The 26,627-nt window shown below is 46.3% G+C and overlaps 1 protein-coding gene across 2 annotated transcripts in view; it reads left to right on the top strand.

Moving 5' to 3' along the window:
• The window catches only part of COPG2 (coat protein complex I subunit gamma 2), a 384,275-nt gene that overhangs the window by 58,804 nt on the left and 298,844 nt on the right, over positions 1-26,627 (top strand). For both annotated transcript variants that reach the window (XM_086918917.1, XM_086918916.1), the window contains exon 6: positions 17,309-17,384. In XM_086918917.1, the coding sequence (XP_086775043.1) occupies positions 17,309-17,384 (76 nt within the window). The remainder of the gene's footprint in view (positions 1-17,308; positions 17,385-26,627) is intronic.

Below are 26,627 nucleotides of genomic sequence, written 5' to 3'. Positions count from 1 at the left end.
TACACTCCAAATACCACTCAGTGCCACATAACTACACTGCACTCAATGCAACATACACTCCAAACAATACCACTCAGTGCCACATAATTACATGCCACATATTTAGACTCTACTGAATACAAAATTCACTCCAGACAATACCACTCAGTGTCACATAATTATATGCTAAATAATTACACTGCGCTCAATGCAACATACACTCCAAATACCACTCAGTGCCACACTCCAAATACCACTCAGTGCCACATAATTACACGCCACATAATTACACTGCACTCAATGCAACATACACTCCAAACAATTACACTCAGTGCCACAATTACATGCCACATATTTAGACTCCACTGAATACAAAATTCACTCCAGACAATACCACTCAGTGTCACATAATTATATGCTAAATAATTACACTGCGCTCAATGCAACATACACTCCAAATACCACTCAGTGCCACATAATTACACGCCACATAATTACACTCTACTGAATGCAACACACTCCACACAATACCACTCAGTGCCACATAATTATGCTTCATAACTACACTGCACTCAATGCAACATACACTCCAAACAATACCACTCAGTGCCACATAATTACATGCCACATATTTAGACTCCACTGAATACAAAATTCACTCCAGACAATACCACTCAGTGTCACATAATTATATGCTAAATAATTACACTGCGCTCAATGCAACATACACTCCAAATACCACTCAGTGCCACATAATTACACGCCACATAATTACACTGCACTCAATGCAACATACACTCCAAATACCACTCAGTGCCACATAATTACACGCCACATAATTATACCCTCACTCTGTCTATCGCCATCACTCTCTCTCTATCTACCTATCTATCTGTCGCCCTCACTCTGTCTGTCGCCCTCACTCTGTCTGTCGCCCTCACTCTGTCTGTCGCCCTCACTCTGTCTGTCGCCCTCACTCTGTCTGTCGCCCTCACTCTGTCTGTCGCCCTCACTCTGTCTGTCGCCCTCACTCTGTCTGTCGCCCTCACTCTGTCTGTCGCCCTCACTCTGTCTGTCGCCCTCACTCTGTCTGTCGCCCTCACTCTGTCTGTCGCCCTCACTCTGTCTGTCGCCCTCACTCTGTCTGTCGCCCTCACTCTGTCTGTCGCCCTCACTCTGTCTGTCGCCCTCACTCTGTCTGTCGCCCTCACTCTGTCTGTCGCCCTCACTCTGTCTGTCGCCCTCACTCTGTCTGTCGCCCTCACTCTGTCTGTCGCCCTCACTCTGTCTGTCGCCCTCACTCTGTCTGTCGCCCTCACTCTGTCTGTCGCCCTCACTCTGTCTGTCGCCCTCACTCTGTCTGTCGCCCTCACTCTGTCTGTCGCCCTCACTCTGTCTGTCGCCCTCACTCTGTCTGTCGCCCTCACTCTGTCTGTCGCCCTCACTCTGTCTGTCGCCCTCACTCGGCCAGTCGCCCTCACTCGGCCAGTCGCCCTCACTCGGCCAGTCGCCCTCACTCGGCCAGTCGCCCTCAGTCGCCCTCACTCGGCCAGTCGCCCTCAGTCGCCCTCACTCGGCCAGTCGCCCTCAGTCGCCCTCACTCGGCCAGTCGCCCTCAGTCGCCCTCACTCGGCCTGTCGCCCTCAGTCGCCCTCACTCGGCCTGTCGCCCTCAGTCGCCCTCACTCGGCCTGTCGCCCTCAGTCGCCCTCACTCGGCCTGTCTCCCTCAGTCGCCCTCACTCGGCCTGTCGCCCTCAGTCGCCCTCACTCGGCCTGTCGCCCTCAGTCGCCCATACTCGGCCTGTCGCCCTCCTCACTCAGGGACACCACAACATCACTATGCGCCACCATAGCATCAATCTGTGCAACCATTCAACAACAACTGGTTCAAATATGTTCTCTCAATGTTTCAAGCTTTATTACAAATGTCATAAAAAGATGTTAATATTTCACTTCTGTTCCTGGATTTTTATCACAATAAAATACACTGAACATAATCTTCACAAAAGTAATTTACAAAAGTTTAGGCTATTGCCATTATAATGACAATAACTTTTATTTAAGTATTCATTATTAAAAAAATTAAAAGCCATTGTTATTAGTAATATCAATACATCTAAGTCACGTAAATACAACACATATTGCATTACAAATGCTATAGGTGTCACTGCGAAAGTTAAAACTATTGGCATTGTAAATGACAAAGCTATTAATTTCGCTATTTTCAAAACCAACACATAAATATAAAATTTGTCATTTACAATACCAACAGCTCAAACTTTCCTAATGCGAGACCTATTGCATTGCACATGCTTGTTAATTAAGGATCAAAAATATTTTATATCTTGATCGTTGGGTCGGAGAGCAGCTCCAGAGACTTTAAAATGCATGAGGCCCTGGGGATGGAGTGCCCAGAGCCTAATGAGGCTGAATATTACGGGCCGGGGATGGGATAGCAAGGGCCAAATCAGGCTTGGGGAGGGGGGGGTCGCGTGGTCCCCTTTTTTAAATTTTTTTTATTCTGTTTGGCCCCAGGTGATGGGGGGTCCCTGAGGCACGAATACCAGAATTATGCTGGGATCAGCAAAGGCGGCACATTGTATGAGGTTGGCATGATGCTGGGGGTTTCCCATAGGGCCTGACGGTAGGCAAAGCCCTAGGATCAACCCCTGCTGCACACGACCAAAGGCTATACGCAGCGTAGGGTTGGCTGCCTGTGGGGAGTTGTGCTCCCGACATGCTCTGCTAATGACCTCGCATATGACGTCACTCCTGACATGATCTATGACATTTATGTTATTAATAATATCATTGATTAATTAACTGATGACCTATTCAACGATGCAAACAACTTTGACTCTGTGTAACGGATCTCTACGAAACTTTCCAGTAAAGTGCTCTTTTTGCCTAGTTAGTGCATGAGAAGTTTCAAGGTTGTCAGTCAAGCGGGGGCCGAGCAAAAATAGGGGGACCCAGAGCACAAAATCCCCATGCATTTTCCATTGCCTTCTTTAGGCAGCGCTCCCGAAAAAATGTTGAACAGAATTACACCGAATTTGGCAGGAACTAGATCTTGGGCAGCAGATTGTGCTTTTTGTAATTTGGTGGAAAACTGTTTAGTAGTTTTTGAGAAATTAAGGTACAAATAATTGCATATCAGGAATATTGGGTTCGAGGAACTCTTGCAAGAGTCCCTCAACCCCAGTTTTAAAAAGTAGAACTTTCTGATTCTGAGTAAGCTTTTTTTTTTTCTCGGGCTAATTTGCTCCCACTGGAGTCAGATGTACGCACAAGCACTCTGATTGGCTGCCAGCAACATGATAAAAATGGAGATGGCAGCCATTACAGGATTTGGAAAAAACACAGTTGATGGACAGAATGCAGAACAATGTCTTACATTCACCCCAGTACAGAGATCTGGGCCTAAATCCATCGTTTTTTTGCACTCCACACCACCCTAGGTCAGACAAATGCTATATGCAAATCAGCCTTGACCCAGTGCCTCATGGGAACAGTCCAGCCCGAACTGCCAAGCCATGTCTTTCCTAGACCGGAATCAAGCATCCAAGGACCGGTTTCTGGCTATCAGCCTTCTTCAGCCTGGATAGCTTGACTCCAGTGATGTGGAGAGCCTGGGACTCACGTCTGAGCATACCCAGCCCATTCGGGGTGAAAATTGCAAAAAAACACAGTTGATGGACAGAATGCAGAACAATGTCTTACATTCACCCCAGTACAGAGATCTGGGCCTAAATCCATCGTTTTTTTGCACTCCACACCACCCTAGGTCAGACAATGGCTATATGCAAATCAGCCTTGACCCTGTGCCTCATGGGAAGCAGTCCAGCCCGAACTACCAAGCCATGTCTTTCCTAGACCGGAATCAAGCATCCAAGGACCGGTTTCTGGCTATCAGCCTTCTTCAGCCTGGATAGCTTGACTCCAGTGATGTGGAGAGCCTGGGACTCACGTTTGAGCATACCCAGCCCACTCGGGTTGAAAATTGCAAAAAAACACAGTTGATGGACAGAATGCAGAACAATGTCTTACATTCACCCCAGTACAGAGATCTGGGCCTAAATCCATCGTTTTTTTGCACTCCACACCACCCTAGGTCAGACAATGGCTATATACAAATCAGCCTTGACCCTGTGCCTCATGGTAACAGTCTAGCCCGAACTACCAAGCCAACTGTGTTTTTTGCAATTACAGGATTTGGGGCTTAGTTACCTGTCCTGAAGTTGAAAAGTACAAATGATATAAGGGGTGTAGGGATGCCCTCCCCTCCTAGGCGCTGTGGGTGTGGGGACACCCAGAGGGACCCCGGACCCCTCTCCACCCCCACCCCATGAGTCCAAAAAATAAGCAATTTTTGCCACAATCCTGTGGGACTCCTGCTGCTTTGCGACAACGAAATAGAAAGGTCATACTAGCATTTGTTTTTGTAAATATTTGAGGTGGGGAACATGAGTAGGGTCCTCATCCTTAAGCCCATTTAAGGCCCCAGGGGTACCCCATCCCCTAGGCTGGGAACCTTAAGTAAGGGGAGTGGGACATTCCGCCCCAGAGACTCCATCCCTGGAGATCAAAAGCTGTTATAGGCCCCGGGGAGCTGATCCCTGGGGTTATGTTTTACACAGAAGGGGAGTGGAGGCCTTGTGGTCCCTTCTGAACCTTTGTATGTCCCGGCTGGGGACCCATTCTAAGGGCCGTAGTTAAAGGGAGGTGCGTACCCTACCTCTGGCCCTAGGAAATGGGGGTCCCCGGGGCCCGAGAAGGCTTGGGGCCGGGTGGGGGGGGGCGTTGTGCAGCCCACCTCCGCTTTTTAAATTAATTTGACCCCGGACGATGGCTTGAAAAGTGGACCACATGCCCCCCAGCTTTAATTGAATTTTGCCCCTGGGTTTGTGTCCCCAGGGCAAAATGAGGCTCGGGGAGGAGTGATGTGTGTCTCCTTTCCATTTTTAGGTCTTGTGGCGTTAACCGCGCAAAAGCGCGGTCGCACCAGAGACCTATTGTTACTGACGCAGCTTTCCAGGAGACAGGACCTGGCCGCGCGCATCTCCTCTGTCAGAAGGCGATTTGAGCGGGCTACGCGCACAAGAACGCGCTCTCTGTGGCCAGCTCCTGTCTCCTGGAAAGCTCCAACACACACACGCATGCGCACACAGAGACACACACGAGTGCACATGCACGCATGCACACATACAGAGACACCCCCCACCCCCTGCCGTCGCACACAGAGACACACACACACGAGCGCACATACACGCACTTGCATATACAGAGACACCCCCCACCGTCGCACACAAGCGTGCACACATACACACACAAACGCACCGACACCCCCTTCCCCCTCCTACAAGTAAGGCCCACTTACCGCCACTCCGGACATCTGCAGCCTACGCGGGGCTCTCCCTTGGGCATGGGAGCCCCGCGTCCCGCGTCACCACTGCTCCTCCAGGCACTCCGTGGGCGCGGGCTTCAGAAGACTGAAGTCCCGCCGCACAATAGGTTTTGTTTTTAGGAGTGCGCGCGCACGTCTTGTTTTCATTTACAGCGGCTTCTCTCTCCCTTTCCACAGCTGCGATTCTTGGACGCCGATTTCAAGGCGCGAGCCCAGGCCCACGGCTACACCTCCTTCGCAGCACCAGGGACACGTCCGCCCAGGCCATGTCCTCGGCCCGATTCGACTCGTCAGACCTCTAAAACTAATCCCACTGCCTCAGAGGAACGGGGGATGCTTTAAAAAATATACATGTGGAGCAAATTACATTGGAGGAGCAGATTTTAATATTTTCTTTTTCACTTTACTGTACATTTCACATGACTTGGTATTTGGAGACTTAAGAAGTGAATGTCAAATCCTATTTTTACATCTCACATCGAAACTGTCTAGATGACTCAGCAGGTCGTGCACCTAGTACGGTAATTTCTGTAACCTGCGGCTCACAATGACGGTATGTTGACTCAGTCATTCATCTTTCGAAGGTTGATGACATACTGCTTGTGTTGGGTCCTAATGAGAACGGTTCTCAGAGTGAAGAGGCGCTAAGATTTGCTATTTACGCAACATCAATATCTTCATTACGTGCTCTAAAAGCTGGCTTAAGTCTTCAAGGAGCAAGGTGCGAGGTATACCTGCCTGGAAAGGCGTGTCTAAATCCTATTCTGTAATTCTTACACTCCATGCCGTAGGACGGGTGACAGGAGACAGGGGAGTAAAGGTATTTCCACGGCAGACTCATAGTTTGGAGTTTTCAAGTGGAGAAGAGACAGGCAGGCGTGACCTGGGGAGCACTAACCGATGGTGACAGAGGCCTGGACAGAGATGTGAAAAAAGAATTGGCAAAAGACAGATTACCCACCCACTCCTATCCGGCCTGCACCCGCCCCTGAGATGCCAAGAAGCCCCATGGCATGTGTAACTCCAAGCTCAGCCCGGGATGTGTCTTTAGGACATTGCGAGTCTCGTTGGTGCAAAGCCTGCACGAAGGTAAACTTTCTACATTCACCTTTCAGCACCTTGTAGTAGTTTGGCGGTGTATCTCTCCATGGAAAGGGCAGTCTGCAGAAAATGATGGCATCACTTTCTTGCAGTTGCAAGGATTAACATGCTATGAATAGATTATTATTGCTCTGCTCTCTGTATATTTGTAAAGCGCTCCGATACCGGCAAGGGTCATGTTTGCGCTATATTAAAAACAAGCATTGGAAATGCAATAGGGCTTGCATTAGGAAAGTTTGAGCTATTGGTCTTATAAATGATTTTTTTTTTATTTAGGTGTTATTTTTGTAAATTGCTAAATTAATAGCTTTGCCATTTACAATGCCAATAGTTATAACTTTCGCGACACCGATCGCATTTCTAATGCAATATGTGTTGCATTTACGTGACTTAGATGTATTGATATTACAAATAACAATGGCTTTTAATTTTTTTAAATAATTAATACATAACCCCATGCGCGCTACGCGTTTTCCCGCTGTGCGCTGACTTTTTTCAAATCCTGCGGTTCATGACGAGTACGACAGGCGTAACTCATGACGAGCTGAGCTCGTCATGAGCGTCGAAGGGGTTAAATAAAAGTTATTGTAATTTATAATGGCAATAGCTTAAACTTTTGTAAATAACTTTTGTGAAGATTATGTTCAGTGCATAATATTGTGACGAAAATCCAAGAACAGAAGTGAAATAGTAACATCTTTATGTGACATGTGTAATAAAGCTTGAAACATTGAGGGAACATATTTGAACCAGCTGTTGTTGAATGGTTGCACAGATTGATGGTGTGGTGGCGCGGAGTGATGTTGTGGTGGCGACGAGTGATGCTGTGGCGTTCAGTGCTGCTGTGGTAGCGCATAGTGATGTTGAGGTGCCCCTGAGTGATGCTGCTGAGTGATGCTGTTGTGATGCGATAGATAGAGTAAGGGCGATAGATAGAGGGAGAGCGATAGATAGATAGATAGATAGATAGATAGATGGAGGGCGATAGATCGATAGATAGATGGAGATAGATGGAGATAGATAGATAGATAGATAGATAGATAGATAGATAGATAGAGTGAGGGCGATAGATAGTGAGTGCGATAGATAGATAGAGTGAGGGCAATAGATAGAGGGAGGGCAATAGATAGATAGAGGGAGGGCGATATAGACAGATAAGGTGAGGGCGATAGATAGACAGATAGAGTGAGGGCGATCGATAGAGTGGGTGCAACTTTTCTGAACTTCGCTTGAACCCCACTAGTGTGTGACTGGAACGCAGGAAAGACCCTGCATTTAGCTGGTGGAATAGAAACATGCGTCAGTATGCCTTACAGTGTGGTGACACCACTTCTATCCCACCTGCCCACCCCCTTATCTACTCTTTAAACCCATTGACTCAAGAGAGGGAAAGAAAGAGAGAAAGGGAAAGAAAGAAAGAAAGGGAAAGGGAAAGAAAGAGAAAGGGAAAGGAAAAAAGAGAGAAGGAAAGGGAAAGAAAGAAAGAGAAAGAAATAAAAAGAAAGACATAGGGAAAGAGAAACTAAGAAAGAGAGAAAGAAAGAGAGAGAAAGAAAGAGAGAAAGAAAGAGAGAGAAAGAAAGAGAGAAAGAGAGAGAAAGAAAGAGAGAGAAAGAAAGAGAGAGAAAGAAAGAGAGAGAAAGAAAGAGAGAGAAAGAAAGAGAGAAAGAAAGAAATAAAGAAAGAGAGAAAGAAAGAAATAAAGAAAGAGAGAAAGAAAGAAATAAAGAAAGAAAGAAAAACAGAGAAAGGGAAAGACAGAAAGAAAGAAACAAATAGAAAGAAAGAAAAAGAAAGGAAGGAAGGAAATGGAAGGAAGAAAGAAAAAGGAAAGAAGAAAAAGAAAGGAAGGAAGGAAATGGAAGGAAGAAAGAAAAAGGAAAGAAGAAAAAGAAAGAAAGAAAGACATTGGTGTGGTAACTAGTATGTGCTGAGTGACCGAGAACTTAGATGTCTGGTAAAACAGACACCCACGTGGGCAGCTGGGCCGACCTGGTTTCTGTACACAGAGCTCAGGGGAACAGCCTCAGCAGACTCCAGGTTTCACTGAGGGCATTTCAAAGTGCCAGACTGCATTTTAACTTGGGCTGACGTCATTTCAATTGAAAGGCAGACATTCGGGGAGGAGCTTGTCTCCTCGCTCTACAAATTACTAAGTGACTCTACCAACAAGTCGAAACAAGCCAAAGAAGACCTCAAACACACTTACAGTCACATATCACATCCTAAACAAAAACACGAACACACACACCAATGGAGGTCACCACAGATACCTGAAAACAAACACTTTCTTTCGAAGAGAGAAAAGTATACATATACGCATACACAAAAAGTTAGACCGGGATACATACTTATGAGCACAAGCTTGACCTAAAAAACCTGTAAATATGTTGTGTGTCTGCAGCATTGATGACGCTGTAAGTTCACAGTGCCTCTGCGCCACAAAATAAAAATGTCTCCTGTACTTCTAAGACTGTTTTCATTTTGCGCCTGGTGCACATGAAAGAGCACACAAAAACACATCAATAAACTTTTGTACACAGCAGAGTTGAACAGTTTCTAATTGTGTACTTTGATCCAACTGAATACTGTTTTCTGAAAAGAGGCCTTTGACGTTATGCAAAAGGGCTCCTGAAAAAGCATCTTTCACTAAAGTGCCCAAATTCTAAATCGGTCCCTCCGCTGCTCTAACCATGATCACCAGCCGGCACCGAGGCTTTAACTGCGTGCGTGAAGCACACTGTGTGATTCGTTTAACCTGTCATTCTTTCATGCACTTATTTATTTGTAGGTGTTTGTTAGTTGATTCACTCATGCATTCAAAACGCTTTTCTGTCAACAGCTTTGCGTGCACTGAAGCGCTTGAGTTGAGAGTCGTGCGCAATACAAGACCAGTGTTTTACAATCCTGGCTACTCCACTCGATCAAAGGGTGTGATCCCTGGTAAATCACCTCATGTCCTTGATTTCGCTTTTCTGTCAACAGCTTTGCGTGCACTGAAGCGCTTGAGTTGAGAGTCGTGCGGCTGTTGAACAGAGCATTTACCATCCCCCTCAGCATGAAAATAATTTAAAAATACATTAAAGCTGTTGCTGTTCTTAAAGTTAAAGCGGCGGCCATCAGTATGAAAATAATTAGAAACGAAGGAAGAATAGGGAGAGTAAGGGGAGACGCACAAAATAATTTAAAAATACATTAAAGCTGTTGCTGTGCTTAAAGTTAAAGCGGCGGCAATCAGTATGAAAATAATTAGAAACGAAGGGAAGAATAGGGAGAGTAAGGGGAGACGCACAAAATAATTTAAAAATACATTAAAGCTGTTGCTGTGCTTAAAGTTAAAGCGGCGGCCATCAGTATGAAAATAATTAGAAACGAAAGGAAGAATAGGGAGAGTAAGGGGAGACGCACAAAATAATTTAAAAATACATTAAAGCTGTTGCTGTGCTTAAAGTTAAAGCAGCGGCCATCAGTATGAAAATAATTAGATAGTAGGGGAGAGTAAGGGGAGACGCATGGGGAGCAGCAGCCTTTGATGTGCCAGCCGGCCGTGGGCAGTGAATAATTAGGGGAGGAGATATGCCAGAGCTCACGCTGGGGACAGCTTGTGGGAGGGAGGCTGGTGGCTTTGATGCTGTGCACGAGCTTTTTCGCAGGCACAGCATCAAATCGCCCCTTTGGGTAAGCTCTGGATAGGCCATAATATGTCTCGACCTCTGCAATGCTTGCGCATTGGCAGAGGTCGAGCCCTAAAAAAACAATAAAAATAAAGTAGGATGCAAAGGGAAACAGGTAGTTTGATGTCGGGGGCGCAGGCTGATGGGGCAGATAACGCTGCCATTAACAGAGTACACATGCTGACATGACAGCATGCACCGGGACTGTGACGTGAAATCAGAGCACCAACACAATGTAGTCATTGACAATGCCGTGATTGTTGTGAACTGTGTAATCAAGAAGTGCACCTCAAGTTTAACATCTCCAATCTTTCTGCGCGAGGAGGCACAAGGCCAGCATAGTATCTGAGAAAGTGCAAGCAAATTAACCCAAGTCTGAAATGCGTTTGTCCTCGTGCCAGGCGAAAGGGTTATTCTCTCTTTTACAGGGAATCGAGTTTAATGTTTAGGCTCCGCGGTTCCCTTCACGCTGCTGAATCCGGTTTCAGCCACTCTGTGCCTTCTGCTGCATACGGCGTGGCTGCCACGGGTCGGACTGTCTCGCGCTTTACTTGGCAGAGTGACCTGTTTGTCTAGAAAACGTGTCTCTCTGGTGCTGTTTGGACGTCTGAGGCCAATGGTCCATCTTTTGTGTAATCGTAATTAAAGCAGGACTGACACAGTCACTAGATATAGGTGTGTGTTCAGAATGGAATGGTTCGTGTGAGGAGGTCGGCCCTGACTACATAATTCAGAACAACTAACCAAGGCATAAGAAGAACATAAACTGCATAATTCTGTGACTCAGATTCATGACGACAAATTGGGCAAGCTGAATATGTTTGCAGATTCACAGAATCCATTCGGAGTTTGCATGGAAATCTACACAAAGGGACAGTTTCCAGGCACACTCCCTGATACCAGGCGTCACCGCTGACTCTTTGCTCACTGAGACATGTGTATGACATCACAGCTCTCCCCATGATCTCACAGACAGTCTCGCCCCACACTCCATCCCTCGCCCCACACTCCACCCCTCGCCCCACACTCCACCCCTCGCCCCACACTCCACCCCTCGCCCCACACTCCACCCCTCGCCCCACACTCCATCCATCGTCCACACTCCATCCCTGGCACATCCTCTATCTCTCTCTCGCCCTCCCTCTATCTATCTTTCGCCCTCCCTCTATCTATCTTTCGCCCTCCCTCTATGTATCTTTCGCCCTCCCTCTATCTATCCTATCACCAAAGCATCATTCGGCACGACCACAGCATCACTCAGGGGCACCACAATATCACTATGCGCTACCAAAATGCTTATAAGTACAACAGTAACTTACAATATTATTATAAAATAACTAGCAGCCCGTCCCGGCGTTGTCCGGGTATGAATTGCTGCTGGCCAGTAGTATATTGTTTTGTAGGATTTCGTTTTGATAGCATTTCTTACCTGTGAAACGCTCCGATTCACAGTGCACTGCTGATGCACTTAAGAGTGCGTGTTCAGTAGTGTGTGAACTCTAGTTTCCCTACTTTATCTTTCCTTGCAATATTATATAGCGCAAACTCGACAACATGGCATGAGCACAATTTACATTACAGAAGAACACATTCATTTGTGGTAGGCATGGGCAGAAAAAGCGATTTGCCTGTAATCACAGGATGTTGAGCTGATGCCGAGATTCGAACGTAGCTCCCCAGCTCTAAAGTTAGCAATTCTAGAACTTGTGGCGGGAGGTGTGTCTAAAAGTGTATGTCGGTGCTGGCCATCAATGAGGGAGACCTGTGCATTTTTCAAATGGGTGGTGAAAAAATATGAGTATGTTGCTGGAGATGTGGACCGCCGTGCCACCAATGTACTTACCAGGGGAGGGTAAACACCCATTATTCCGCAACTTTCTTTCCGCATACCATCACTCCGCATGACTCCGCAATGCCATTATAACGCATGGTATTACATTTTATATGCTTTTACCACGCATACATTTACAATGAAATTCGTTGTAAATGCATGAATGGTAAAACCATGTTTTTTAATGTTTGGATAAGGTAAGTATGGGTATAGGGGTATATGTTTTGGGGTACTGAGGTATATGTTTTGGGGTGTTTGGGTATTTTAAGGGTTCAGATATAGTTTTGGGTTTTGGGGTACAGGGGTATTTTAGGGTTCAGGGGTAGGTTTGGGTTTTGGGGTACAGGGTTATTTTTAGGGTTCAGGGCTAGGTTTGGGTTTTGGGGTACAGGGGTATTTTAAGGGTTCAGGGCTAGGTTTGGGTTTTGGGGTACAGGGGTATTTTAGGGTTCAGGGATAGGTTTGGGTTTTTGGGTACAGTGGTATTTTTTAGGGTTCAGGGCTAGGTTTGGGTTTTGGGGTACAGTGGTAGTTTTAGGGTTCAGGGCTAGGTTTGGGTTTTGAGGTACAGGGGTATTTATAGGGTTCAGGGCTAGGTTTGGGTTTTGGGGTACCGGGGTATTTTTAGGGTTTAGGGATAGGTTTGGGTTTTGGGGTACAGGGTATATTTATAGGGTTAAGATGGGTTAGTGTTTAAGGGTGTTGGGGTATTTTAAGGAGTAAGGGTGGGTTATGATTATGGGGTGCAGGGGTATTTAAAGGGAGCAGGGTGGGATTAGCACACAATATGAGACATGGCATGAAGGGCGGAACGTACCACACGCCCCCAGCGTTTGTCACACCCCCAGCACACGCCCACAGCACAACGCAGACACGCCCACAAGGGACTACTTTGCTGGCACGGTTCTTTTACCTTTTAAATGTATATGGTGGGCTTCTGCAGAGCCTGTGTCCTTCTGCTGCAACTGCCCTTTCCAACGCTGTATTGGGTGTTGTGATTGGTGCTGTGGTTCCTGAGATTACCAAGGTTTGGGCTCTCCTTTTTTATTATATTAGTATGGATATTATTGCCAACATTGCTTAATATTTTGCAACAGCTATCATCTTGCAAATCATCTTTATACACCAATACAGACTTTGCTAAAAATTTAATGCAACACATTGTCATATACAATGCCAATAACTCAAACTTTAATGCTGCGAGACCTATTGCATTGCAAATGCTTGTCTAATTAAATTTAGCCCCGAGGTATTGAGTTCCCGTGGCCTAATGAGGCTTGAGGAGGAGGCGCGCGCCCCCTCCCCTTAATGTGTGTGTGCCTGGTGTGTGCCCCGGTTGGGCACCCACCTATAATTTTGAGAGGCCCTGGGGAATGAGGTCCTGGGGCCACAATTGTCTCAGAGTGGGGCCATGCGGGTTCCTCTTCAAAGTTAACTGTAGACCAGGGAGATGTGGTTCCTGAGACCTACAAAAGGCTCGGGTGGAGCACGCCCTTCCCCTTTGAATTTAGCCCCAGGGGATGGGGTCACAGGGGACCTAATAAGGTTGGGGGATGGGAGTTGTGCACCCCCTCATCTTAATGTATATGTTTTGGGATCGGGTTTCCATGGGGGACCATGCACCCCCTCTCTTAACACATGTTGTTTAGCCCCGAGGGATGGGGTTTCGGGGGCCACAATTGGCTCAGGGAGTGGGGGGGATGTGCACATGGCAGGTTCTGCATCCAAACCCTCTGCCATGCACTGCTGATGGCCATGTGCAACATGGGTTGTCTCTGTGCGGGGGAGGGGTTGGCCAGAGGGCCTGACCTAACCCCTGCTGCGCATTGTCAAAGGCCGTACATAGCATGGAGTGTGGCTGCAGGGCCTCACGCCGTGCACCACTAAAGGGTGTGCGCAGCATGGGGTATGCTGCTGCTGGGTGAGTTGGCCTCCAAGCCTGCCTAAGGCTAGGCCTTGCGGCCAAAACCCTCTCCCCACCCCCTGCCGCACACGACCAAAGACCATGTGCGGAGGGGGGTTGGTTAAATGGTAAAAATTATGTTGAAGGGTTGTATAATTTGATAATGAAGGAGCACCTTTCAGGTATTATTCACCAGGAAAAAAATACATACATTCCATGTAAACCTAGGTCCACTTTCTCCTCAAGAATTGGGGAAGCAGGCCAAAACTAACTCAGGTGGGAGAGACCAAATAAAAATGCCAAAAAGCCCCCCCAAAGAAAAGAGGGTAACCCTAAAAATAATCCAGAGTCCTCCACAGGTCCCCAAAAACATGCTCAGGAGCGTTGGCCAAGAGTCTCTTCATAGTCAAAGGGTGGGTACCACGAGAAGAACTGGGATCCAAAGAAAGATTGATGTCCTGATTGTAAAGTACTAGGACACCGAACTGGAGACCTTGGCTGTAAAAATAAGAAAATGGTAACAAAATAGAACGTTATGCACAAAGAAAACCTAGAAATGCAATTAAAAACAATGGTTAAAGTGGCGTTTTAGTTAGAAACTGTTATTATATTTTACTTTGCATTTTAAAAAAGCCGAAGAAATTCACTGGAAAGAACAAAGGCTAAAGTGACGTTTGTAGTTATGTGAATATGTGTGTGCCAACATAATGTTTTGAACAAGTTCTAGTTAGGAGAGCTAACGCTAACTTGCACCACTCCGATGCACTGCCTATGACCTTGCCTATTACATCTCTGATGACATGTTCTATGACCTCATTTATGACATCACTGATGACATTTCAGATGACATTAATTACCTCACTGATGACCTAATCCAGTGTGTGTTAGTTTGTTTAATAGTTTACATAGAGGTGGGTAACTATCATATTATTTCTCTAATTACCCTAGCCACATTTGGGGCCTACTGGTTTTCTGCTTTAGATCGTTGCACCACCAACTTTCTTGTTATTTCCCCGAGTAACCCCTTCTGCACAGGTTCCGCTAGTAATGCAGTACTTTCAGAGCCTAATGATCTGAGGGTAGTTACCCATGTGGCACACAAGGCACATAATATATGCACCCAGTATTTTAGTATTTTAGATACTTGGATGCCTTGTATATATGTTGAATATGTATTTGCTAATGTTATGTTGCCACAGACCTTAGAACTGGTCTAATTGGTCTGTCTGCAGACTACTTCCGCAGTGATAAGGTTGACCCCCCCCTGCCTGCCCCCCACCCCCCCAAAAGTTCAAATGATATGTTTCAAGCTAATGCTGGTAGAACTTTGTGTATATTGTACTCTTAACTACTTCTTTCAATTTCTTGCTCTTGAAATACTCGCAGATGGTTTAGATGCTTTGCACATTGCAAATTGTACTATTTATGGTCCTTCTGTGTAACTTTGACATAGAGAACAATTTAGGATGGGTGCACAGCCTTTTTATCTCAGTTCTTCAAGTTTGGGTTCTCCATGGGTGGCGTTTATACCCCTAAAAACGCCTGAACAGAACAATGAAACTGTGATACCAGTGGGTCACTGGGACCATCCCCTTGGGAACACCTTTAACTCCTCTATACAACAGAGGATTCCACACAATAGGTTCATGTATATCAAGTTTTTTTTCATTTATTTGTCAATCTGAAATCTACCATGGAACCAAACCTTGCTACAATTGCGGACACTGCAATAACATTATCAAAGGCAATAAAATCAATCACCCCATGAGAGGTCATGAAATCAAATTAAGGGTCAATGCTACGTGTGATACGTCTAATGTTATTTATGCCCTCAAGTGCCCATGTGGCAAGTTATATATTGGTAAGACCGAACGAAGGATCAAAGTAAGACTTACAGAACACAAATCCAACATACGTCTAAAAAATACAAAATCAACTGTCGCAATGCATTTTCTGGAAGCCAAACACAGCATTGCTCAACTTAAATTTTTGATTTTAGAAACCATTCAAAAAATGGAAGGAAGAGACAATACCAAACTCCTGCTTCAGAAAGAGAACTCCTGGATGTACAAACTATGTACTCACAGACCCTTCGGACTCAATGAAAAGAGTGAATTTTCATGTTACCTATGAATCATGTTTTGAATTGTAAATTTGCCCCATGTGCTCTCAGTTTTGGCACCCCTGTGCATGACCACAACACATTTGGTATAGCGATCGATTTATCAGCATTCCCCAACAGCCCAACACAGTAGCGCTCTCCACACTAGGACCATCCTTTTCCAGACTCCGGTTCGCGACTAAGAGTCGACCAGCCCCACATTTATTTTTAATTTTTAATTTTATTTTTAATTTTAACTTCCCTTCTTTCTCCTTTATTGATATCTCATATGTAATTCTGATGGCCCTTACACTGCGTTACACCAACATATCATCACGGTGATACTTCACCGATAGCTAACAGCATTCCCATAGTCTTTCTTTTACCTCTACCGGACACGTCACTAGGTCCGTGTTTGATCTAATAAACTGAACGGCAACATTGTTGCAGTATGAGACGCGGAACGACACAGGAGCAGTTGCTCTTGATTCTTACGGAAATCCAATCCGCCGAACAGCAGGTTAGTCTGTCAGAATGAACCCGTGCGTTCGCTCTGCATATTTCAAACCGCGTAGCACCCATTAACAAAACCCGCGCTTTTCTCTTTCTCTTTTTTTCAGTTTAACGCTACATTAGATTTTTGATCTGTCAAAGCGACACAGGCATGTAAGTCATGTTCCATACTTACTTTTCAGTTATCAATGTAAAGGCATAAATGTATAGACTCACATTAGCTAAACAGTAACCATGTCTGACTGTTTTTTTGAATACATGATTTACGGTCAATTACAAAATGTGGTAAAAGTCAATCATTTATTTTCACAGCGTTATTCCCTGATGAAGGGCTCACACCGTAGCCCGAAATGCATTGGACACTTTAAAATATAATGATGCCTCATGAATGAAATGAGTTATATATATATGTACTAAAGAAAAACCGTCAATTATTGAATATGCTACAAATCAATATTCAGTGAACATTGACAAATAAATGAAAAAAAACTTGATATACATGAACCTATTGTGTGGAATCCTCTGTTGTATAGAGGAGTTAAAGGTGTTCCCAAGGGGATGGTCCCAGTGACCCACTGGTATCACAGTTTCATCCTTCTGTGTAACTGACAGAGATGGATTCTGAATCTCCGGCTTCCTATTTCTGCCTCAGGCTGTATTGTCTGGTATCTGCTACAGAGCGAGCCGGGTCAAAAGTAATTTCTGAATCATTCTAAAAATTAAAATCTGTTGTGTTTTTCTCATACCCTTTCACGTTGGGCTGATTGTATTAACCTTCAACTAATGTAATTGTTGCAGCCTGACCAAAGACATGACTGGAAAGGAAGACGTGTACCGCGGCCCGGCCATCCGTGCACTCTGCAGAATCACTGACGTAAGTTTTAAGTGAGCAGCTCTTTGCATATATGGTGTTACTTCTGTGCTGCTTGGGTGGTGTGAACTTGTCATTGCGGAAGAGTGGAATATCGGTGCATAGAATAGAGGCTGTGGGGCAGATCTTGGCCTTTTGAGAGAGAGAGAGAGAGAGAGAGAGAGAGAGAGAGAGAGAGAGAGAGTGAGAGAGAGAGAGTGAGCATGTGCCTCTTTTTTCATGGTTTGCCCCCACTTTTTGCCTGGTTTAGATGTGGTTTCAAATGTAGTGCACAGGGTCCCTGCCAACCAGGTCCCCTGCATTAGTGCTTCTTCCCCCAAACCATATCCACAATTGGTACTTCTTCCCCCAGTAAGTCCCCATGGTACCTATGGTACCGGTATCTGAAGAGGGTCCCCTAGGACCCCCCTCACTGGGACCATACCACTGTCCCTGCAGCTTGTATGCCCCTGTGAGGGAGAAAACAGTTGACATGGCACCCTACCTGGGTGCCATGCCAGCCAGCACTCTAGCAGACCTCACAGCCCTAAGGCAGGGTGCTCTGTACCACATGTGAGGGCATATATCTGCACAAGCAGATATGCCCGACAATGTTGGGGTCCATTTCGTAATATTTCAAGTGCCAGGGAAGCCATACAGAGTGCATGGGCTGTAAACTTAACAACTCGACTTCCACAGCACCATGATAGCTTCACTGAACACAGGAGTGTTTGATTCCAAACTATGTCTATCAATACATCTGCACTGATGCTAGTGTGAGATTTATTGTAGCATGTACTCAGAGGGCACCTCAGAGGTGCCCGAAGAAAATCTACCAACTTTGGTGTGGTCTCTGACTGGCTGTAGGCAGGCAGCAACCTCCAGACATGTTTCTGGACTCCTGGGTAGAGAGCCCCCGCTCTCTAGAACCAGAAACAATGTCACACCTCCTCCCCCAGGATGTGCCAGTTCTCGAAGGGGAAGCTTCAAAGGCCTACGCCCTTTGTAATGTGACCCTCAGCCTCTGCTGCTAACAGCAGATAGCAGCCCCTGGTTTACCCTACTCTTTGGACGGGACAACTTAGGAGAGTAGAAGGTGTGCCCACCTCTGCCAACTCCACCCCTACGGTGGGGAGGTGAGGTGAAGCACAGCTTTCAGTCCCCTGCCATCTTGAAGATGGTGAGACCTCTCCAATCTGGGCTAGGTCAATGCCCCCTCCCACTGGAGGGTGGCATAATAGAGGGTGTAGTTACCCCCGGTAAGGTGCCCATTGGCGCTACCTGCTACTCCCCTAAAGTGCACCGAAATATAGTATTTAGGTGGCTCCCCCAGACCTAGAAACTAGAGCTGCAATGACCTAAGAAGATATCCCTTCAGAGAAGACTGAAGACGACGACTGCCTTGGCCCAATCCCTACCGGCCTGTCTTCAGCTTCTGCGTATCTATCATTTGTTGTACTACTTAATTAATAATTAATTGCTCCTGAGGAAATCCAAAATTGACTTTAGTTAGGATTTTTATCGATTTCTAACACATTTCTCCCCCAATGTATTAAGCTAGTGTTGGGGCATTGGCCAAGTCCCCTACTGTTTAGGAAATTAAAAAGTCTCTTAAGTCAGTTAGGCCATAGAAACCCTTAGCTTTTTTTAAATAAAGAAAATCCGAATAAATGCCCAACTACTTTAAAAGCCATGTCTGAAAATCCAGGGACCAGCCAGGAGCCCAAGCTGGACCCCTATGCACTTCTGAAAGTTTCTCAACTTCAGAATTTGTACAAGGCATGGAAAATTGTCATGGGCTCTAAACCCACAAAGGCCATCTCCAGCAGTTACTGGCAGAAAATGACAAGGCTGTGGCAAGTAAAACTGTCCCCAATGGGGAAGATAATTCCCAGGTAGTGGAAGAGAAGGACCACTCCATCTCTATCACTAACCCCTCCGATACTAATACCACTGGGAGTGACCCCAGTAGTGTCCCAGATGAGGTGATGCTGAAGATGCAGTTCTTCAGAAACTGGAAAAAAGTATATCCTTAGAGGCTAGACTCTTGAAAATTAAACAGCTGAGTTGGGCCTTGGATCCATCTGTGTTGGCAGCAAAATAATAAATAGGGAGATAAACTTAATAGACTACAAAATCCCCAAAGGGGTTATCCTTAAATACTTTGCGAGTGATGAGATCATGAAGTGGTTCATTCAGTTTGAGAGAGCCCGTCTTGGTAGACAGGTTCGCAGGAAGCTATGGAGTGCTATCCTGTGAGAAATGTTCTCATGGAAGTGTAGGGATAGACTCCTGACTCTCCGTGAGAACGATGCTACATCCTATGACCTCATGAAGGGTACCCAGATTGAGGGTTTCGGATTCAGCACGGGGTAGTATAGGATAAGATCCAGGAAGGCCAATCCTGGGTAGATTTAGTAGATTACTCCGTGAAAACACTAACTAAGAGCTTGGTTAAATGGTAATAATGATGTTGAAGGGTTGTATAAAATTTGGTAACACTGGGTCAAAACAAGGGTCACCAAAACTAACACTGGTGGGGGGGGGGACCAAAAAAATGCCCAAAAGCCCCCCCCCCCCCCCCCCCCCCCCCCCCTCCCCCGGGAAAAAGGGTAACCGTAAAAATAATCCAGAGTCCTTTACAGGTCCCCAAAAACCTGCTCAGGAGGGTCGGCTCCGAGTCTCTTTACAGTCTAAGGATGGGTACCAGGGGAAGAATTGGGATCCAAAGAAAGATTGGTGTGTTGAATGTGAAGCAGTAGGACACCAAACTGGATGCCTTAGCTGTAAAATTAGAAAATGCCTCTAATACACCCTCAGTACCTGCAGTTGCTAACATCTGGATGGGATCGAAGGTGTGGCCTGACCATGTCAGTAGACTCACTGAAGCAACAGTACTCTTTGAGTGAGGGGTAGACTTAGCCTATGCTACCCGGCCAGCTAATATGAAAACATACAGGCAGTTTACGAAGATTAATGGATCCAGAAGAGAGGCTTTGAGGGATATTTGGTATAGTGTCGCCATGATGACCCAGCAGCTGGTTCACTCCGATCAGTACCTGATTTGAAGGTCCTATCCAGTCACCAGTGCTAACCATATCACCACAGACCATCCCATGGCTATGTTCATATTAGACTGGGGGTGAATAGTTAAACAAAAATATGTTGTTGTCTCCCCAACTGTCACTGTAGATTGTCTGCTTGGAAATTATTTGGAGACTTCCTCTTGGACTGAAGTCGAACCAAGGACCCATGCCAGCATGTTAAGTCTCTCAAGATGGGGTTATGTTACAACAAGGGCACAGATCAGAGCTCTGGATGAAAAAGAGGGGCTGGGTCTTAGAAGAATGGACTAGCCCTCTAATAGAAAGGGCCAGAATACTGGGGGGCAGCTTCTGAACAGATGCAAAGTCAGAAACCCTCTTCCCTGGAAAAGGATGTGTTATTCTCATACGGAACTGAGTCTGAAGAGTTTGGGCCTTACCAGGCAGTTCTCTTGGGCCCAGCAGAACCCTCTAAAATGGATCTCTGTCGGGGACAAGAAACCTGTCCCACTCTTGATAGCCTAAGGCAGTAAGTTGCTGCACAGGAAAAGGGCGATATCAGTGTCACTCGTAGGGTCTATTGGGAGTATGAGCTCCTATACACTGAGGCCAGAGAGCTTCTCCTCACTTTGGCAAATGATATCCCTTTAGCTGGACACCTTGGTCAGGATAAAACTTGGAGTAGATTAGCCAATCACTTCTACTGACCAACGATTTCTCTGACGATGAAGGACTTTTGTCAGTCCTGTGTTACCTGCCAAGCCAGGGGCAAGACGGGAGGCCACTGGAAGACCCCCTTAATTCCACTTTAAGTGGTTGGGGTACCCTTTGAAAGGGTAGGGTTAATATTATTGCCCCCGCCACCCAACAGCCTCCGGCAACAACTACATTCTGGTAGTAGTGGATCATGCCACCAGGTACCCTGAAGCTATTCCCCGAAGGGCCACTACTGCCCCAGTGGCAAAAACCCTCCTTGGTGTCTTTACCAGATTTGGTTTCTGAAAAAGGTAATATCAGATGGAGCTAAAAACTTCATATTTACCTGCTTAAAGCATATGTAGGAGGAGTGTGGAGTGAATTACAGGTTCACCACACCACCCTCAAACCAATTACCTGGTGGAGAGATTCAACCAGACATTGAAAGGCATGGTTGGTGGACTCTCTGAAAAACTCATAAGGAGATGGGATGTCCTACTTCCATGTCTGCTTTTTGCCTACAGGTAAGTGCCTCAGAAAGGAGTGGGGTTCTCACCCTTTGAACTTTTGTTTGGCACTTAGAGGTCCTCTGAGTCTCGTAAGAACAGGATGGGAGAAGCCTCTCTAAGACCCGAAACAAGACTGTGTGGGCTATGTGCTTTGCCTTCGTTCCAGGATGGCTGAGTACATGGAAAAAGCAAGACAAAACCTTCAGACAAGAGCTTCAAAAGCAGTGGTATGACCAAAAGGTTGCTCTGGGAGAATTGAAACCAGGGCAGAAGGTATGGATATTGGCGCCTATGGCTCCTAGGGCCCTTCAAAACAAGTGGAGTGGACCCTACCCACTCCTTCAAAGAAACTGAGAGGTTACCTATCTGTTGGACCTTGGCAATTGCAAACACCCCAAAAAGGGTGAAACATGTCAGCCACCTGAGGCCCTGTTATGACAGAGCTGACTTGGCCATGCTCATGGTCACAGATGAGGGGCAGGAAATAGAGAGTGAGCCTCTCCTTGATCTCCTCTCCAGCAATCCCCAAGATCGGTCTGTCTTTTCAGACACCCTTACTGACCAACAGCACTCTGACTGGAGGCAAGTCCTTAGTCTGTATGCTGAGCTCTTCTCTCTGACTCCTGGTCAGACTTGCTGGTGTACCCATGATGTGGAAAGCCTACCTCTCAAAAACGAAATTTACAGGCAGTCTGATTATGTCAGAGCATCCAAGCTGAAGTAAGCTAGATGCTGTAATTGGGTGTCATTGAACACTCAGAGAGCCTCTGGGCCAGCCCACTTGTCTTAGCCCCCAAACCTCAATCCAAGTGTGAAAATAAATTAGGTTTTGTGTGGACTATAGGGGCCTTAGTGCTGTGACAAAAACTGATGCACACCCAATACCTAGAGCAGATGAACTGATTGACAGGATAGGGGCAGCCAAATATCTCAGGACCTTTGATCTCACATCTGGGTACTGGCAGATAGGTCTGACCCCCCCGGAGCATAAGAAAAACCAGCATTCTCCACCCCAAATAGGCACTTCCAGTTTACTGTGATGCCCTTTGGATTAAAGTGTGCCCCTGCCACCTTTCAACGGTTGGTGAACAAAGTCCTTGCTGGGCTGGAATACTTTAGTACTGTCTACAGCTCCACTTTGCCAAGGTCCTTGAGACTCTGAGAAGGGCAGGTCTCACTAGCACGGCATGTAAGTGCCAGTTAGAGCAGGGAAAGGTTGTGTACTCCAACTCAAGATCCAGGCAGTTCTGGACTGGGTAGCTCCAACAACTCCGCCATAAATCACACAATTTGTGTGCTTGATGGGGTACCATAGGAGGTTTGTAAAAGTCTATGGGTCCGTAGTAATTCCCCTCACAGAACTTACCTCTGAGAGGATGCCAAAGAAAGTAAACTAGACAGAGCGCTTTCAACATGCTTTAGATACTTTGAAGAAGGCAATGTGCTCTGCCCGCACCCTAACGCTCCAGGCTACTCCTGGCAGTCTATTGTGCAGTCAGATGCCTCTGAGCATGGGATAGGTGCAGTCCGAGCCCAAACAAATGAAGAGGGACATGACCAATGTGTTGCTTTCATAAGCAGAATGCTACTCCCTAGAGAACAGAGAGGGAAGCCTTTGTGTTAGTCTGGGTATTGAAAAACTTGAGACCATACCTGTTCGGCAATCAATTCCTAGTTCAGACAGACCACAGACCTCTCAGGTGTTTACACCAGATGAAAGGTGAACATCCCAAACAGCTAAGGTGGGCCATAACCCTAAAGGGATTGGACTTTACAGTGGAACACAGACCTGGGACTGCCCATGCCAATGCAGATAGCCTTTACAGGTTCTTCCACTTAGAAGATTCAGTATCTCCAGGGGAAGGTTAGTATCCTCCACTTTAGTTTGGGGGAGGGGGGAGGGGGCATGTGAGACAGATCCTCTTTTTGCATGTTTAGCCCCCAGGAGTGGTTGGTACCAATCTACTTCTTTAAATAAATCCACCCTGATGCCAGTGTGAGATTTATTGTACCATGTACTTAGAGGACTACCTCAGAGGTGCCCCCTACTAAGCTACCAACCCTGGTGTGGACAGCCAGTCACAAACCGACATGTTTCTGGACCCTTGGGTAGAAAGTCCCTGTTCTCTGGGACCAGAGACCATGCACATCCTGGATGGTGGCGTCACACCTCCTCCCTCAGGATGAGCCAGGGCTCGAAGGGGAAGCTTTAAAGGCCTCCCGCCCTTCTAACACGACCCCAGCCTCTGCTGCTAGCAGCAGATAACAGCTCCTAGTATATACCCCCACTTTGGGCAGGAAACCTGACGACAGGAAACGTAGGAGAATAAGAGATGTGCACACTTCTGCTAACTCCACTCCTAAGATCAGGGAGGCGAGGATTAGCCCATCTTTCAGTCCTGATGGGGCGACCCCTCCAACCTGGGCTAGGTCTATGCCCCCTCCTACTGGAGGATGGCATAATAGAGGGTGTAGTCACCCCAGGTAATGTGCCAATTGGCCCTACTTGCTACTCTCCTAAAGCCCCTCTAAATGTGGTATTTAGGTTGCTCCCCCAGGCCTATAAACTAGATTTGCCACGACCTAAGAAGAAAGAAGTCCTCCCTGCAGAGAAGACTGAAGACGATGACTACCTTGACCCCAGCCCAACCGGCCTGTCCAACTTCTGCGAACCTGTGACCTGTCTTGCAACCAGCGACCTCTGAAACCCTGGGAGGACTGCTGGCTTTGAAAAAGACTCCAATCTTCTGTGGACAGCGGACCTGTCCAGAAGAAACCGAATCCAAGGGCTCCAGATCCAGCTGGAACCGCGATCCCTGGTCACTCTGCACCTGAAATCTACGGCTAGAGTCTGAGTAGCCTACCTGTGCAGTGATGTCTCCCCAGCGATCCTGACCTAATGTCCAATGTAGGCTGACCTCTCCTTATCTCCACAGCGGCGCTAGCAGTGTGAATCCAGAGGCTCCACCTGACCCGACGGATTCTGGTAAGAAGATTCTGATGTCGAAATGCACCCCTGCACCTGAAGCCTCTGGGCCTTGGTGAGCAGAACCACCAGTACCACTATGACATCCTGCATCTCTACTTCCCTCTGCTGTCATTGGTCTCCCTCCTGCAACCTCCAGCGCAGCGCGTGCAGCCTGTTTGCCATAAGAAGAATCTCCATAGAAAAGCATTGGGCGCCCAACACTGAAATTGCTACCTGTACCTGGCCGCACCCGGGGGTTGCTGATGGTGTATAATTGGTGCTGATTTGTACACCCCCACCCCCCTTGCTGGTCCTAACCCCCAAAGATTGGCCCCTGCAACCAATTTACCTACGTGCAACAGTGTGGCTCCAGGCACCCCCAGTCTCCATTGAAAAGCATTTGTCCGAACTCCGATTTTGACCTCTGCACCTGGCCACCCACGTGCCACTGGTAGTGCAGTTTTGATACTCACCTTACCCTTGCTGACCTTTGGTCCAGAAGACTGGAATTGTAAGTGCATTACTTACCTGTTTAACCACAATATTGTTTTCTCCAAAGGATAATATTGAACTGTTCTGAAAAGTTTCTAAGTGTTTGTTTTTCAAAGTGAAAAGTATTTTTTATTTTAAAACACACTTACCTTATTGCAAAGATCTTGGTCTTAAAATAAAATACAAAGAAAGTATATTTTGTAAAATTGGTCTGGATCGCCTTCTTGAGGTCTGTGTTCCTTATTGGTCAATGTTGTGCAATAAATGTCTTACACTCCTCTGCGTGAGGCCTAAGGCTGCTCACCGTCACTACACTAGTAGAGTACTTTGGGTTTCACATTGAGCTCTGCACACTTTTGTGGAACCCCTGAGCTCTGTTCACGGTTTAACCACCTAGTGGGCGTACCATATTCAGAGCCAGCTTCCTACAGTGAGTTTCTGAATAGCCAGGTGATTAAGGCTTTGCAGAAGAATGGAAGGTGATGGGTTTCTATCTTTCTTCAGTTGGCAGATATTTCTAATTGTTCTAATGGAAAAGTGTCCTCCTCCTTTGAGAGAGTATGTTAGAAATTGTGATTTAATTGATCAAGCATGTATTGATGCAGGAACCACGGAGCTCCTATTGGGTTTCTATAAGGAGGTGGTATTTTCTGCGTTTTAAGAGTTTTGGCAGAGCTTCTTGTATTCTGATTTGTGAGTTTTTATTAAGAGGGAGTAACAGCTAGGGTGACTTTTAGTCGGGTATAGTTATATTTTGCTGGATCTAGAGTTCTTTCTTCTACAGTGAGATAGTTATGGATTTGTGGACAGCATGTGTTCATAGTCTTACTTGAAAATTAGCATTTGTTTAATGTTTCAGATGTTTGACTGTAGTAACTATGTGGCACTCTTTGAACGGGGAACAGTTTTAGCAAGACTCGGTGAAGGAACGTGGGTTTCTGTTGCAGTAACCCCCACACTTTTTACCAGATTTCTGATGCACTTTGAGTGTGCCCTGGGTCCCTGTCAATCGGGTACATAGGGACTGAATTATTTTCCTTACCTGTACCGATTTTTCGTTACTCTGGCCTTCCTGTAAGTCCCTTGTAAAGGTTACCTCTGGTACCAAGGGCATGATAGCCAAGGAAAGACCTCTGAGGGCTTCAGCATGTATTATGCCACCCTCAGAGACCACTCACTACAATCCTGCACCACTGCCATTTCAGCCTGCGTATCTTGGTGCAGCTAAATGTGAAGTAGACATGCCACACATCCCTGTATACCATGCCTGTCCAGCACTGCATGAGGCCTAGGTAAGTCTCCATTAAGACAGGGTGCACTATCCCTCATTTGAGGACAGATCTACATGAGCAGACAGGCCCCTATAATATCTAAGGCCATTCTTATATATTTGAAGTGCCCAATCAAGCCATACTGAGAATATGGCCTGGAAACTGGTCATTACAAGATTCCCACCACCATATTGGCTTTACTGAATCCTGGGTTGGTTGGTATCAAACCTATCAGAATAATAAACCTGCACTGATTCCAGTGTCCGCTGTATTATCCCTGCACTCAG

Source organism: Lissotriton vulgaris, chromosome 1_1 (assembly GCF_964263255.1).
Source record: "Lissotriton vulgaris chromosome 1_1, aLisVul1.2, whole genome shotgun sequence".
NCBI lineage: Eukaryota > Metazoa > Chordata > Amphibia > Caudata > Salamandridae > Lissotriton > Lissotriton vulgaris.
Note: the sequence above shows the minus strand (reverse complement) of the source record. Positions and strands in the feature narration are given on the sequence as shown.